This window comes from Denticeps clupeoides, chromosome 1 (genome assembly GCF_900700375.1).
Source record: "Denticeps clupeoides chromosome 1, fDenClu1.1, whole genome shotgun sequence".
In the NCBI taxonomy this organism is placed as follows: Eukaryota; Metazoa; Chordata; class Actinopteri; order Clupeiformes; family Denticipitidae; genus Denticeps; species Denticeps clupeoides.
The window spans coordinates 21,269,346-21,284,160 of NC_041707.1; the positions used below are offsets into that span (position 1 = coordinate 21,269,346).

General features: G+C 40.3%; 4 protein-coding genes across 6 annotated transcripts; all 4 read left to right on the top strand.

Annotated features, from left to right (window-relative positions):
* Positions 1 to 995: 995 nt before the first annotated feature.
* On the top strand, positions 996 to 2,132 carry LOC114794593 (cornifelin homolog B-like). The gene is made up of 4 exons (XM_028987249.1): positions 996 to 1,134; positions 1,253 to 1,363; positions 1,447 to 1,601; positions 1,806 to 2,132. Exons 2-4 carry the CDS (start codon positions 1,261 to 1,263, stop codon positions 1,926 to 1,928), a joined length of 381 nt encoding a protein of 126 aa, XP_028843082.1. The 5' UTR covers positions 996 to 1,134; positions 1,253 to 1,260; the 3' UTR covers positions 1,929 to 2,132.
* Positions 2,133 to 5,240: 3,108 nt separating this feature from the next.
* On the top strand, positions 5,241 to 6,563 carry LOC114788178 (cornifelin homolog B-like). The gene is made up of 4 exons (XM_028976468.1): positions 5,241 to 5,287; positions 5,403 to 5,516; positions 5,661 to 5,815; positions 5,953 to 6,563. The coding sequence occupies exons 2-4, from the start codon at positions 5,414 to 5,416 to the stop codon at positions 6,073 to 6,075; spliced, it is 381 nt and encodes a 126-aa protein (XP_028832301.1). The 5' UTR covers positions 5,241 to 5,287; positions 5,403 to 5,413; the 3' UTR covers positions 6,076 to 6,563.
* A 21-nt stretch (positions 6,564 to 6,584) lies between these two features.
* LOC114788160 (UDP-glucuronosyltransferase 2C1) lies at positions 6,585 to 12,581 on the top strand. Of its 2 annotated transcripts, none has more exons than XM_074933621.1 (2): positions 6,585 to 6,836; positions 9,700 to 12,581. In XM_074933621.1, exon 2 carries the CDS (start codon positions 9,711 to 9,713, stop codon positions 11,289 to 11,291), a length of 1,581 nt encoding a protein of 526 aa, XP_074789722.1. In that variant the 5' UTR covers positions 6,585 to 6,836; positions 9,700 to 9,710; the 3' UTR covers positions 11,292 to 12,581. The 2 variants fall into 2 exon arrangements, with proteins under 2 accessions (XP_074789722.1, XP_074789721.1); XM_074933620.1 differs by lacking the exon at positions 6,585 to 6,836 and adding an exon at positions 7,750 to 8,341.
* Positions 12,582 to 12,692: 111 nt separating this feature from the next.
* Positions 12,693 to 14,607, top strand: LOC114788168 (G-protein coupled receptor 4). 2 transcript variants are annotated; one of them, XM_028976447.1, is made up of 4 exons: positions 12,693 to 12,817; positions 12,935 to 13,034; positions 13,116 to 13,698; positions 13,994 to 14,607. In XM_028976447.1, the coding sequence occupies exons 2-4, from the start codon at positions 13,016 to 13,018 to the stop codon at positions 14,397 to 14,399; spliced, it is 1,008 nt and encodes a 335-aa protein (XP_028832280.1). In that variant the 5' UTR covers positions 12,693 to 12,817; positions 12,935 to 13,015; the 3' UTR covers positions 14,400 to 14,607. The 2 variants fall into 2 exon arrangements, with proteins under 2 accessions (XP_028832280.1, XP_028832289.1); XM_028976456.1 differs by having other exon boundaries at positions 12,708 to 12,817; positions 12,987 to 13,034.
* The last annotated feature ends 208 nt before the right edge of the window (positions 14,608 to 14,815 follow it).

The window sequence follows — 14,815 nt, forward strand, 5'->3', positions numbered from 1 at the left end:
ACTGTTGCCTATGGAATGCTGTAAATGGATGCTCAGATGTTAATTATGCACTTTAAAGGAATGAGGACGTGGTGATATGTACTAGTCCACCTCTCGCCACTGGGTGTCAGCAAGGTTTTGTTATGGTGTGGTGTAAATTGAAAAAGAACAGAAAAAAGGTTACGAGTAGGAACTATGAAGTAACAGGGACACATGCTCTTAATAAAATTGTGAAACACAAGCAGAAGCAATGTTCTTGATTTAAAGGAAGAACAAAACACAGACTACATGCTGCTTTTAAATTGAAAGAATCCTTTTTTTTAAAGGATCGTTTTTTTATGTATTTTTAAATGATTTATGAAAGGAGAGGCTGTCTGTTTATGATGTGATGGAAAGTGGTACAAGAGTGGAGGAGAAAACCACAGTGGCAACTTGTATGCAGTAAAACATGGAAATATTTACATGATCTACGCTCCTCAAACTGCTTATTCAGCTATTTCCAATCATTTGTAATCCATCTGTGGTGTATGCGAGGTCCAGTACACGGCATGCCAGAGAATCCTTAAATACTGATCTGCAGGCATCTTTGATAAAATCTCTGACATTACCATAAGTACAGCATTGAAGAGGATTGTCTGGGGAAGAAAGCACCACTGCCCAATTCATACAGAAATACTGCAGTTTACTGCGTTTTTTACATTTCAACGTGGAGGCAGCAGCACTAAAAGCCCATGCTATGGCAACAAAGAATATTTAGAACAACCAGGGCAATCCTAAATTTAGGATAGAACAAAATACCTCCCAACTTCTTTGCATAGTTAAGATTTAAGTATGAGATTCATGCTAGTGTCTACGTGCTTCTTTTTTGTCGATCGAAGTGCGTAATCAATTCTGGTAATATTTGTTTATGGATTGACATGCACAGGGCGCTAACTATTTCATGCTGGGTTTTAATGATCTGGCAGAACCAGTTGCAGACCAGAATTTGATATAGATCTTGCACATTTGCATACGTGTGTACCCGAATCTATCAATCCATCTTTACGTCATGACATTCTTTCCATCCCCTTCATAAAAAGCACCACAGGTCAGCTGCCATCTTATTTCCCAGTCTTTCTCCTCAAGTCCTTTGTTCTCAGGAGAACAAGTCCACAGGTAGGATATTGCATTGCTCAAGGGGCTTCAAAGATTCACAGATGTCATGGACAGCTCTTATGTGTGTTGCTTCTTAGTGACCTTTTATTGATGGATGTGTGTTTTGTTCTCTGGACAGCTCCCATCATGGCAAGTAAGATGGTCATTCAGCAGCCCAAGCCTGTCATCATGACAGCAGGATCGGATCAGTGGAGCACGAGCATCTGTGAATGTGACAATGTGAACGACTGTGAGTTCAGTTCACACTTCAATATTTCAACTTTCCAGTGTATAAATGCCACACTAATGTAAATGCATATATTGCATTTACAGGCTGTTTTTCCTGCTGGTGTTTCCCCTGTTTTGCTTGTATTACGGCAAGGGATCACGGCGAGTGCCTCTGCCTCCCTTTGTTAGACACATGTGGCCTCATCCCACCCATCACTCTCTCTATGCGAGTCTCTATGCGACGACACTTTGGAATCACGGTAAGGAACCACCTAATACAACTAGGACTTTTTACTGAGTCAATGTTAAAAAACATTCTGACACAATTTTTAAATATACAGCACTGTGAATGCAATGAATAAATGCACAAGAGAAACATCAATTGCTTAGTGTAACTAAGCAGACATCACTCATTTTCCAGAAAAACAATAATTAACTTAGTCCTCCTTCCTCTCTTAAACCAGGACACTATATGCAATGACTGCATCTATGCCTTTTTCTGTGGACCCTGCTCATGGTGCCAGATCAGACGAGAAATGAAGGCCCGTCTGTATCCTGTCACTTTGTTTAACAACCGAGCTCAGTGAAATGACAGATTATTTCCTGTTCTTTATCCTCTTCATGCTCTTACTCAATGTCATCCCTCAATAAGAAGATGGTCTTTTCTCCCATGTGCTGAGCCTGTTGTATTCCACCTTCTGCTAATACGGTGAAATAAGACTATTTGCATATGAACACTGTATGGAATTCACACCTTACGGTGATCGACAAGTTGTTCAATATGTTAAGAGGTTGGGACATTTAATAAAATCACTGTTCCGATCAGGGCAGTGACATTTTAAATCTGCTCATGTATGAGGATTGTGTTTTTAGTTTGATGAACATATCTATTGGCTGATGTTGAGATGTAAATGTTCTTTTTCATGTTTTCTTCTTTTCTAGCATTTGATGCCTAATCGTAGAACTGGAATTCATTCACATATTGATATTTTTTTATACACAAAATAAAAGAAGTACATGAGAAGAATTTTCATAATTTTGACCATTTGTCAGAAGTAACTTTGAAGTGTTTTAATATGTCTTATATTGACATCATCTGTAAATTTGGGAAATATATAAATTATTCTATTGTTCTTTAAACTGACAACCCATTAAACAAAATATTTGTTGAGATAAAAAAAAATCTCAGTATTAACTGCATTTATTGATGTTGGTCACAAACCGATCACCTATGCATAATCCATAAGTGAACAATAAATGTATAACAAAATATGAACTACAGTGGTGTGAAAATTATTAAGGGAGAAAAAGATTCAAACCTAAATGGCTCTGTGTGACAGTGCTTGCCTGCCCATTAAAACATAACTTCAATGCACCTGAATGCAACGCCTCTAGCCACACCCAGGCCTGATTACTGATTAAGAAATCAGTTAAATAAGACCTGCCTCGCAAAGTGACAAAGACCAAAAGACCCTCAAAAGATAGACATGCCAATATACAAAGAAATTCAAGAATAAACGATATATCAGTCAGAAAAAGGTTATAAAGCTATTTCTAAAGCTTTGGGACTCCTGCGATCCCATGTTTTCATACTCCTGCAATTGGGTTCCCTCATATTGACAGCATTCTCATTTCACTGTCGGGACCTGTGCTATTTGGTTTTTTAGTTCAGCCTTCAATTAGGACACCCAAGTTGGACAGGTCTTAGGGTAGAGGCCTGACAATCCAGTTACAAAAACAGTTAACCAGAGCACCCACCCCTTCCCCGCCTCTGTTGCCAGCATGTGCCTTCACATTTCTGTCTGCCCCTTCATATCTACCTGTCAAAAACCGGCCCTGTCCGCGATGCTGAATTTACATTCGCACATGACAATGCTTACAATCATCCTAAAGGAGAATAGCCATGACCTCAAGGTAAAAAATTTGGATTCTACAGCAGCAGGACAAGGTTGCAAAACACACTAGCAGGTTCAGTTCTGATTGCCTGAAAGAAAGAAACTTAGTAGTGGAATACAGTCTTAACCTCAGTCCTACTGAGATTCTGTTGCATGACCTAAAATGCGATTCATGCTCAAAAACCCTCCAAATGGTTTAATAAGGGTGGCCCAACCAGTTATTAGGTTTAGGTGGCAATCACTAATATTTAAATTAGTTTGATCTGAAACATTTAAGTTTGACAAAAGATATCTGGGGGTACAAACACGCTACTGTATATACTCTATATTGCCAAAAGTATTGGCCTTTAAAGACATCCCATACCAAAATCCATGGGCTTTATGGGGTTGGCACACCCTTTGCGGCTATGACAGCTCCTACTCTTGTGGGAAGGCTTTACACAGGGTTTAGGAGTGTGTTTATGTTCATTTTTTTATGAACATAACTGGCTCTCAATCTTATCACAAAATCATCCCAAATGTGTTCTAAGGGGTTGAGGTCAGGGCTCTGTGCAAGCCATTAAAGTTCCTTCACAGCAAATTCACTCATCCACAACTTTATGGACTTTGTTGTGTGTATGAAATTGTCATAAATGTCTTGGTATGCTGAAGCATTCAGAGCTCCTTTCACTGGAACTAAGCCCTGAATAACAACTATGAATCATAACTCCCCTAGACCAAACTGTACCCTTTACAATAAAGCGGTCAGACAAGCACTTTTTTCGTGGCATCTGCCAAACCATGGAAATCCTATTCCACAAAGCTCTGTACTGTTCTTGAACTAATCTGATGGCCAGAAGAAGGTAGGAGGTTTGTAGCTCAGTGATTTCTGAACCTTGGCAGGTGCAGATGTCATTCCCAATGGCTTCCACTTTGTTATAACGCTACCAACAGTTGACTGTGGAATCACATGCTGGAATTGACTGAGCTCCTGAGAATGATACAATTGTTTGCCATTTAGAGGTTGTCCCTATATTTTAAACATAGCATTCCTCCCAAAAATCTAACCTCTCCAAATCACATATTTCTTCCCCATACAAAGTCTCCACAGCGAAGCGTCGGGTTTGAACACGTGACTTTGCCAGTACGTGTTGAATGCAGACATCCATTTCATCCTGTAATCTCAAGCGTCACTGCAAGACTAGCTTGTCAGATAAGGAGACTGGTTTCTCTCCAAACCACATAGATATCCGGAAATTAGGTGATGACACAGCATTATCATTCAGGAACAGTCACGATGCATTAAAAAGTAACTGTTAATTTTCTTTAATATATAAGCATGTCCAAAACCATGAACAACATATCATTTACATTTACATTTACATTATCTATTAAAAGTAAGGTTATGTAGAAGAGATGTATGTGGTACTGATTCCTGATTTATTGTCTGATGTAACATCCTTACAAACATATTTTTGACAGAGGACATTTTATAGATACCTTTATTCAGAGTAATGTACATTGATGCTTTCCATCAGTGAATCCATCATTGAAAAGGTAATTTTCTTTTCATTCTTATGAGCAAACAAGTGCCATTGTATTTGTAGAATAACTGTGTATTACAAGTGACAATCGCTTCACTTTTTAACTGTGTTAGCATAATTGTGTGTGGTCAGTAGATGATGTCCTCTGCTTAACCATTGTCCCATGCTTAACTACTGAACCACAATAGTTGTGATCTACAACCGAAAAAGGAGAGAAAAATGCCATGTTTCAGTAAACAACAGCATTCTTCTCAATTATTAGAACAATGGGTACTCTTAATCTCATCACCCCTATGTCACAGAATAGACGTAACCCGCAATGACTAGAAACCAGCCGGCATCAGATAAGCTGCCCAGAGTGAATACTTTCAATGTTAGCGTGTAGTGCATCGGGTTGGGGAGAATGCTATTTTGTGACATTCCTTCTCTCTTTCATCAATATATAATGCTCCCTTGGGTTCCTTCTAAGGGATCAGTCTTGCTCGCTCTGTCTCTCTCCCATTTCCTTCTGCAGAGGAACACACTGGGGTAAGGAGGACTTAATATTTATTAGTGGCATACGTGGTTACATTTTTGTTCATTTGATTTACAAATATTTTGTTTGACTTTTTTTGCATGTTGGTGGGATGTCTATGATCATCAGAAACCTTCACCATGTCAACCAAAATGGTCGTTCAGCAGCCCAAGCCTGTGGTTATGACAGCAGGCTTGGACGAGTGGAGCAGCAGCATTTGTGAATGTGACAGTTTGAATGAATGTATGTGAATGAAAAATGAAGTGACCGAAAAGGATTTATTTTTATCTTTAAGCTATTTCAAATCACTTGCAGTTCTTAGTATACAAATTTCAGTTTAAAATGGCTTGATTAATCTATTCCAACTTGGCTCTTACACATCTGTAGGCTGCTTTTCGGTCTGGTGCTTCCCCTGTTTCGCCTGCATCACAGCCAGAGACCATGGCGAGTGCCTCTGTCTGCCTCTCCTGGACTCCTTTGGCTTCATCCCACCAATCACGCTGTCCATGAGAGTGTCCATGCGTAGGCGATACGGCATCACGGTAAGAACCATGCAGAAACCAACCATTTTGGTTATATAAACATATTTAATATATGTGTACATTTTAAGTTACACATAGGTGAAGCAAAAGTATGAGCACATAAGAAGTCCACACTTGCTTTTGTTCTTCTTCTCCAGGACACCATTTGCAATGATTGTGTATATGCCTGCTGCTGTGGACCCTGCTCCTGGTGCCAGATGCGGCGAGAGATGAAAGCACGTCTCCACCCTGTAACCTTGTTCTGCAACAAGGCCAACTAAAGGTCAACACTGCCTGGCCACAATCACCAACCACCATTATCATCATCATACTACATTATAATCATTGACAGCAACAAGTGAGGTCGGTTTACTCTGAGCTTTGAGCAAGCAAATTTCTGAACTGGAGCGCAGAGTTCGGCTTCTTGCCCATCTGCTCATGAATGAAGAGTGGAACCCTTTCAAACCTTGCATTCATGTGAAGGTCAGCCTTTTTCTGCCGGGTGTTAATTGACTCTCTTATGCTGATTACTGGATGGATTTCTTAGAAAATGGCTGAATTGTTTTATTTCAGAGGCTTGTCTCTATTTTGTTAAATTCATCTTTTAAATCATAAATTGAGTATATTACAGAACCATTATGACCATTATTCTTCTACATATAGATTTCACATGAATTCATTTGTATTTTTGGCTCAGTGCAATGGCACTGGAAGTGCTATATTTATTGTGAACATGATTAAAGGACAAATCTTTATTTTTTTTAAGTTTGTGTGCAATTTGAAGATTGTCATGGGTAGCAAGTTAGCTATTAATATAATATAATATAATATAACATTTATACATTATTTAACAGTCTGATAAATGTTTATGAAATTGCTGCAGAGTTTATTAACTAAAGTTAGTCAAACATCAGCCAAACATCAGCATTAAAGCCAACCCATGGGCTGAGAAATGAAAGCGATCATAATAATAACTGAGCTGCTATAAAGGTTTCAGTAGGATTTCACAATGCACCAAGGGACCAGACAGCCATAACATAAGGTGAGTAAATGAACTGAATCAGGCGCAAATGACAAATATAGGACGTGGCCTTTTTCCAATGCACAAACAGGGAGTAAAACCCAAAGTGAATGAAATGCATAGTACCTGTGAAAATGTGAAAAAAGTAGGATAAATAATAATATTGTTTTATAATGTACCACACTCAGTGCAGCAAATCTATCCATAAAGAATTCATTTGGGCAGTGGTGGCCTAGCGGTTAAGGAAGCGGCCCCGTAATCAGAAGGTTGCTGGTTCGAATCCCGATCCGCCAAGGTGCCACTGAGGTGTCACTGAGCAAAGCACCATCCCCACACGCTCCTGTCATGGCTGCCCACTGCTCACTAAGGGTGATGGGTTAAAAGCAGAGAAGCAATTTCCTAAAGAAAAAAAAAAGCATTACAACTCTGTACAAGATGTTCACGGTGTTGAGACAATCAATAGTACCAATAATAAAAGTTTAATAAAGTTTGGCCTGAAGACGTATAAACAACAGTGTGCATTATTCTTACCTAACTCAAAATTGTACAGCTGTTCCAGGAGACCAGAGAATTTCCTCACACACTTGCCAGTATTTGTATGAGTCTTGCCTAAAAACACATGTTTTCTGGACACCACTGGATAGACTGACATGTCAAAGTGTTCTATGAACCAGAGGTCATTTGGCTCACTTATCCACACATCAACAACATTCTGAGTTCAGGATGAACTGGTTGCTGATTAACAGCACAAAGAAAAAAAAAGTGTAAACCTAGAAATGAGAGCGTGGGAAAGACATCTTTGCAAGGTAACATGACTCTAGAACCATAAGACGATTGGTCCTCTGGGACATTGCATACAATGAGCAGCTGCCATTGCCCACTACACTTATTTAAGGGCTCTGCAGGGTTCATAAATTTACACTGAACACTATTGTAATATAGAACCATTCATTGCTAGTATTATAATTATGATTAGCAAAACTCTCATGGCTCATTAAACTACATGGAATTAGCTGTATTAACAAATGGAACAACCAAAGATTATCTGAGGCAGATCGCAGAAAGGCTCTGAGATTTTTTTCTAAATGTCATGGTAAGGGCCAGGGATATTTTCCAAAGAGGAAAATACTTTGTAAATGCTAGATCCACAGAGACATCACATTTCAACTTGCATCAAGTGTTACCTAATAGTTAGGTACAGCACACAAATGTCGCAATATTTGCCTTTGGCTTCGGAATCTTTGGAAAGAGATAATCAAGAGCAGGAGCTTCTGAAAAGTTGCCTATACCAGATGAGAAAATGGGACGTTTAATTGTTTCTGACAGCTTTTCTTTCATCCCTTCACTGCACGTTAAAATGATTTCACAAGCGCCCCTGCCTGAAACAAATACCGATTACAGTCTTGTATAAAAGCTGCAGCATTCTAACCATCGCACAGGATTACAAGTAAAAGACAAGTCAAATACTTAAGAGCACAGACTGCCCTATCAAACCAGAAACAGGAGGGAAAAGGCAACAGCATCGGGTGAGTTCATTCCAAGCAAACAAGAAACAACTGAATCCAAGAAAGCAATCAAAAACTACTATGTGTACACTATGTGCTATTTGGTATAGCGTGGTACAGTGTTGTCTGGAACTGAATGTGTTGTGCATTTTAACAGAATTCACAGCATTTTATCGCCTCTCAAAAGATCTGCTGGATCTGTTTGCTTGCTTTACCTACAATATGTGTGTTATTAGTAGTGATTTCAAGTCTGTTAATTGCTATTATGTGCTCATACAGTTGTAGGTTGTACAGCTGTACAGTTGAAAATTTGTGAATATGTTTCAATAACTCGCATCTGGATACTGTTGCATCAGCACTGCATGATGTCATAATCGTGAAAAAAAAAAAAAAAAAGCACAGATTGTGCAGATACAAAACATATTACATTTACATTTACATTTACAGCATTTATCAGACGCCCTTATCCAGAGCGACTTACAATCAGTATTACAGGGACAGTCTCCCTGGAGCAATTTAGGGTTAAGTGTCTTGCTCAGGGACACAATGGTAGTAAGTGGGATTCGAACCCGGATCTTCTGGTTCATAGGCGAGTGTGTTACCCACTAGGCTACTACCACCCTATGGTGGTAGTAGCATATTAATGTTCCAGTACTACTAATGCTTGAAATTGCAGAGTTGGAGCAACAATGGTTGATATAAAAAGTGAGACATGACTGCCTCCAGCATAATAACATTATATGTTATTCTTTCATGATTTAATTTTTTTCAAAGTGGGGGACAGAGGACCCAAGCAAAAGACATTTTTAGTAATAAACACTGAAAAACAAAAGGTGTATGCCTGACAGGCTGGATCAGATATAAGTTCTTCTATGGGGCCATCTTCTGGTGAAGCAGAAAAAGATTCACTTTTCACTGTTCCCTGCAGTGTTACAATTTCTTTCCCTGAACAGGATGTACAATTTAGACATAATTTGTCAGAGCAACACTGGTCAGAGCAACCAGACATACTAGCAATTAATGCTCTTCTTGGAATAAAAAGAACTATTTGTGCTGTCTCTGGCAAGAGAGTACTGACAGTAATGACCGATTATTTTCAATTAGAAATTAATGAATGCCCTGGAACCTCCAGCGGAACCTCCTGATGAATGTTTTGCTTTCTGATAGTCATACTAAACCTTGGACAAGTCTTTTGGCCCTTGTGTGCCTGTGTCATGCCAGTCAGCATATGGCTCTTGGGAATTTATTATGACCATTTGGGCTGAACTTTTTGATGCAGTTTTCTGCTCTGTGATTTGTATACAGGTCGTCTTGTTATGGCTCAGTCTGGTACAGAATATTTCTATTCTTTCTTATACTTTTGTCTCCTTTCTCCCCAGGTTGCAGGAAGATGGGTGTCCCTGGAAAATTGATTTTTGCTGTCGCTTGTTTATTTCTGGCTGACAGATTTTACTGTGGAGAAATCTTGGTATTTCCAGAAGATGGAAGTCATTGGGTGAACATGATGGTGATCCTGAAACAGCTTCATTCTAATGGCCATACCCTGACAGTGGTACGGTCTGCTAGGAGCTTGTACATCCAGGAGAGGTCTTCCTTTTATACATCCATCACCATCAACCCCAGTCAAATGGAAGATATTGGCTCTGGGTTATTTGATGCTCTTCTGATACGATCACTTGAGCTACGTACAATGTCTCCACTTTGGCGATTCATAGAGCAACAGAAAGACATTACTGCTATTTTAAAAACATTTCATGGTGTGGCTCACCAGATGATCTGTACAATTTTGGAGGACACTTTGTTAATTAATAGGTTGCACAGTGCCAAGTTTGACATGATGTTGACGGACCCTGCTTTCCCTGCAGGTGTACTTCTGGCCAACTATCTTCATCTTCCTTTGGTTTACAATGTGCGGTGGCTCAATGCAGGAGATGCTCATATGGCCATAGCCCCCTCTCCACCTTCGTATGTGCCAACATATAATTCTCTTTTTCATGACCGCATGGGATTCATAGAGAGGGCTGAGAACCTTCTACGTTACCTCGTCATCCGTTTCCAGGAGAACTTTGTCATCCTGCCAATATACAGTAATTTGCTTGCTCGTTATTTCCCATCTGACTTTGACCTTTTATCCATGCAGCAGTCAGCTGATATCTGGCTGCTGAGGGTAGACTTTGCCTTTGAGTTCCCACGGCCCACGATGCCAAATATAATCTATATAGGAGGCTTCCAGTGTCAGCCTCCACAGCCCCTGCCTGCAGATCTGGAATCATTCATGCAGAGCTCTGGGGAGCATGGTGTGGTGGTGATGTCCTTGGGTGTTATGGTGGCAGCACTTCCCATGGAGATCACAGAAATCATAGCTGATGCCTTTGCCCAGATTCCTCAAAAGGTTGTTTGGAGATACATGGGTGAACGGCCATCAACTCTAGGCAACAACACACTTCTGGTGGACTGGCTTCCTCAGAATGATCTCCTTGGACACCCCAAAACACATGCTTTCGTGTCCCATGGAGGTACAAATGGCATATATGAGGCCATCTACCATGGAGTGCCGGTCGTAGGCCTGCCCCTTATGTTTGACCAATTTGACAATATTCACCGCCTGGAGACGAGGGGAGCAGCACGGCTGGTGGAGGTGGCCACTCTCACCTCTGAAGGGTTTAAGGAGGCATTGCTAGACATACTGCAGAACCCATCTTATAGGCAGAGCATCCAGAAGCTTTCCCGCTTGCACAAGGACCAGCCCATTTCTCCACTCAACAATGCCATCTTCTGGATTGAGTACGTCATTAGGAATAAAGGAGCAGGACACTTGCGCTCTCAGGCAATTGGCCTTCCTTGGTATTCTTACTACTGCATGGATATATTTGTGTTTTTTCTGGCCTTGGCTTTTACCATTGTGTGGACTGCTTTTACTTTCTGCAGGCTAATCTGTTTCAGAGGCTCCCCAAAAAAGAAAGTGGAGTGAATGATCTGTCTCAATGATCTGTCAACTGTAGTCTTAGAAATGAACGTTTTGAATCTCATAGATGATTCATAGATTGTCAATATGCATCCATTTATCCATTTAGTGCAAAAATCGAATTAACATTAACGAAAATGTACAACCATAGTGGGGTCAAATAAAAACAAACATTCCGAGGAAGACTGTTCAATAAATCATCCAAAAATGGAGTTGGAAAAGTGTTGTGTGGGGAAACATAGCACTGCTCATCACCCTAAACACACCATCCCACTGTGAAACATGGTGGTAGGAGCATGGTGCTATGGGGATGCTTTTCTTCAGCAGGGACAGGGAAGCTGGTCAGAGTTGATGGGAAGATGGATTGAGCTTAACCAAGGGCAATCCTGGAAGAAAACTTGTTGGAGGCTGCAAAGGACTTGAAACTGGAAAGGAGATTCACCTTCCAGCAAGACAATGACCCTAAACATACAGAAAGAGCCACAATGGAATGGTTTTGATCAAAGAATATTCATTTGATAGAAGGGCCCAGTCAAAGTCCAGACCTAAATCCATTTTAGGGATTTCTGTGGAAATACTTGAAGATTCTGGTTCAAAATTGGCAAACAACTGATCACTTATACAGTGGTGGTGGTGGTGCAGGCCATTGCAGGAGAAGGATCAGGGTGGACATATGATGATTGAATTATTAAGTCAAAAGACAAGATATGGTGAATGAAGCAGACAGGCTGAGGATGTGACACACATTAAATCACAAAGGTCTTTATTGTGTGATGCATTTCCATATATGGTATTGAACTTAACAATAACCTTGATTAAATTGCATTGCATTTTATTTCATGAATTACTCCAAGTGTTTTTCTAACAAACAGAAATATAATTGATGCATTTCCACACTGCATGGTGGGATGGTAAAATGAATACGCATGGTGAAACCGATGTCATACACTGTTAAACAGTGTATGATGTCAACAATGTTAATTGAGAGTTGGAGTTGCTCTTTCTGGGCCACATTTTGTGTTCAATTTCTATTTTTTATGCTCTACTTAAATGTTCAAATGTACTTTGACACTTGTTCAACTCCAGTTATCAGAATTTCATTATTGCTGTGACACACACTCCTACAGTCTAGTTTTGTGATTATGTTTTTTGACCAGTTATCTGTGCTGTGTGCTGCCATAAGTCAACTGTAACAAGGGATGCTGGATGATGTTTTAAAACATGTCTACGGAATATAATATTATCCTTAATTGCAAAATAAAAAAAACAAGGCTTATATGCAAAAACAAATTCAAACTCAATGACTACAGTGTCCCTTTCCTACCACATAATGGTCATTCTCAGGGTGTTTTTGTTCTGTGGAGAGAAAGGCATTCTCTCGACCCAGGATGTGGCTCAAAGGCAGGAGAAATGGTTTCCTGCCACGGGAAGTGATCAAAAAGGCTGACAAGCCCTGCTCTGGACCAGGACGTTCTTGCAACTCACTGGCAGGTCAAAGAGCCAAGGGCTTCTCACTCAAAAGCAAGTAAGCGGTAAGTTAATCTTTCTTTTAAAGTGTTATTCTATAACTTCCACATTGCAAATCACAAGGTCTATGGGCTCCAATTTTTTTTGAATAAGCAATTTATGATAAACTATATGTGTTTTAGAAGCAAAATGGATTGTAGAAATGACAGACATTTAATGCTACATTTTCATCAGAAAGAGTTTTCAATGGGAGGATTACATAAATGAACATTATGCTGCTGAGTAAGTAAAATATTACATTGCACATTTATCTGAGAAAATATCTCTTTACATACTGGAAATAATATCTGTTTTTATTTTTAGATCTTACAAATGGAAGTTGCCACCTCCCCTTGGAGACTGACAGGGATGGCTTGACCTTCATCTACAGCCTAGCTTTATCTCTGGGTCTCCCATCCAATCTACTCTCAATATGGGGACTCTACCAACTTGGCCGCTCAGGAGGGGGTGGCTGTCAGCTGGTCTACATCCTTAACCTGTTGCTGTCAGATTTGCTGCAGCTTCTGACCTTGCCTCTGTGGATTCTCTACCTACAAAGAGCACACCACTGGCTTTATGGATCCACAGCCTGCCAGCTGGTGGCCTACGTTTTCTATGTAAATGTCTATGCCAGTGTGGTGTTCCTCTGCCTCATTGCCATGGACCGATTTCTGGCAATCGTGTACCCACTGAGCAGCCGCAGGGTGCGGTCAATGAAGGTGGCAGCACTCTCTGGCATATTGGTCTGGAGTCTGACTTTCCTCTTTTGCCTGAGTGGGCTCTACCCATCAGTGTTCGAGCCCAGCAGGGGTCTCTGCCTGGAGCAGTACCCAGTCAGCCCCAAATATGCCAGATTCAAAATTGTTTCAGTTGTGCTGGGGTTTCTGCTGCCCTGTTGCATTCTGGGGTAAGAGGGGCTACAAATGTTTTTGTACTGAGAGGTCATAAATAGCTTAAAAACAGAAAAAGATTACTTTTGCGAAGGGACCAGAAATTTGGCAAATGTCTTTGGTTTAAGCACAAGGAATGTTGAAGCACAAGGAATGCAAACCAATTTCATCATAAGCACAGACACAACATGATGTGAAACATTCCTAAATCAAAATAGAACTTTTCTTTTGAGATCATTAGTACAGATATAACTTCATTCTGTAAAGAATGTTTGTATTTTTTCTCTTCTTTCTTTGAACCTCCTCTTGCAGATATACCTCAGCCAGGATAGGGATCACCCTGCGCAAGTCACCCTCTGTGTCTAACCACGAACAACACAGAATCATGGGAACACTCATAGTAATCACCGTCATCTTCTTTGTCATCTTTGGCCCCTATCACCTTGTGGGCTGCTACCGGTTTGTGACACTGCTGTTAACCGATGACCCCTGTAGTCTGGAGCGCTCTGTGTACCTTGCATACCGCCTCTGCTATGGAATCACAAGTCTCAACACCCTGCTGGACCCGCTCTTCTACATTTTTCTGTGTCATGACGCTAGACACAAGCTGCGAAGATCTCTGTCCTGCCTGGGGAGAGATAAAACTGGCTCTAAGTCAGGCATTGTCATGGCCACTGTTTCTCCCAGAAGCCAGATTGACCAGGGTGACACTGTGTAGCAGGAAACGTGCAATTTATACACGTGCAAACGCTTATCTCAACATCTCGGTAAGTCTCCAATTGCTGAGGGTGAGGACCGAGTCTGAGAGCTTTTCCTTGTAGCTGTTGTTGTTTTAACCAAAACCTGGAGACATTTTGTCGTTAAACAGCTGGCTGTTATTTGTTAATTTTTCATGTATCAAATTTCCATTAAACTGCTTGACTAAATAATGAGGTAGAAATATTTTCAAATTTGTCATTATGTCATATTATTTCAATTTAATTGAAATTTTTGGCAAAAACAATCCCACCACCAGTCAGTACTGAAAGGATGTAGTCCATTATTATTAATGGCTACATTTCCACATTGTACATTACACATCTTACAAAATTAGTAAACTTTAGGCAAATTTTGCTATTTTTTAGTCCTGAAGCA

Coding starts and splice junctions, on each gene's coding strand:
- LOC114788160 (XM_074933621.1), top strand. CDS start 9,711: ATGGGTGTCCCTGGAAAATTGATTTTTGCTGTCGCTTGTTTATTTCTG.
- LOC114788168 (XM_028976447.1), top strand. Junction 13,699..13,993: donor CTGCCCTGTTGCATTCTGGG/GTAAGAGGGGCT, acceptor CTCCTCTTGCAG/ATATACCTCAGCCAGGATAG.
- LOC114794593 (XM_028987249.1), top strand. CDS start 1,261: ATGGCAAGTAAGATGGTCATTCAGCAGCCCAAGCCTGTCATCATGACA. Junction 1,364..1,446: donor ATGTGACAATGTGAACGACT/GTGAGTTCAGTT, acceptor TTGCATTTACAG/GCTGTTTTTCCTGCTGGTGT. Junction 1,602..1,805: donor GACGACACTTTGGAATCACG/GTAAGGAACCAC, acceptor CTCTTAAACCAG/GACACTATATGCAATGACTG.
- LOC114788178 (XM_028976468.1), top strand. CDS start 5,414: ATGTCAACCAAAATGGTCGTTCAGCAGCCCAAGCCTGTGGTTATGACA. Junction 5,517..5,660: donor ATGTGACAGTTTGAATGAAT/GTATGTGAATGA, acceptor ACACATCTGTAG/GCTGCTTTTCGGTCTGGTGC. Junction 5,816..5,952: donor GTAGGCGATACGGCATCACG/GTAAGAACCATG, acceptor CTTCTTCTCCAG/GACACCATTTGCAATGATTG.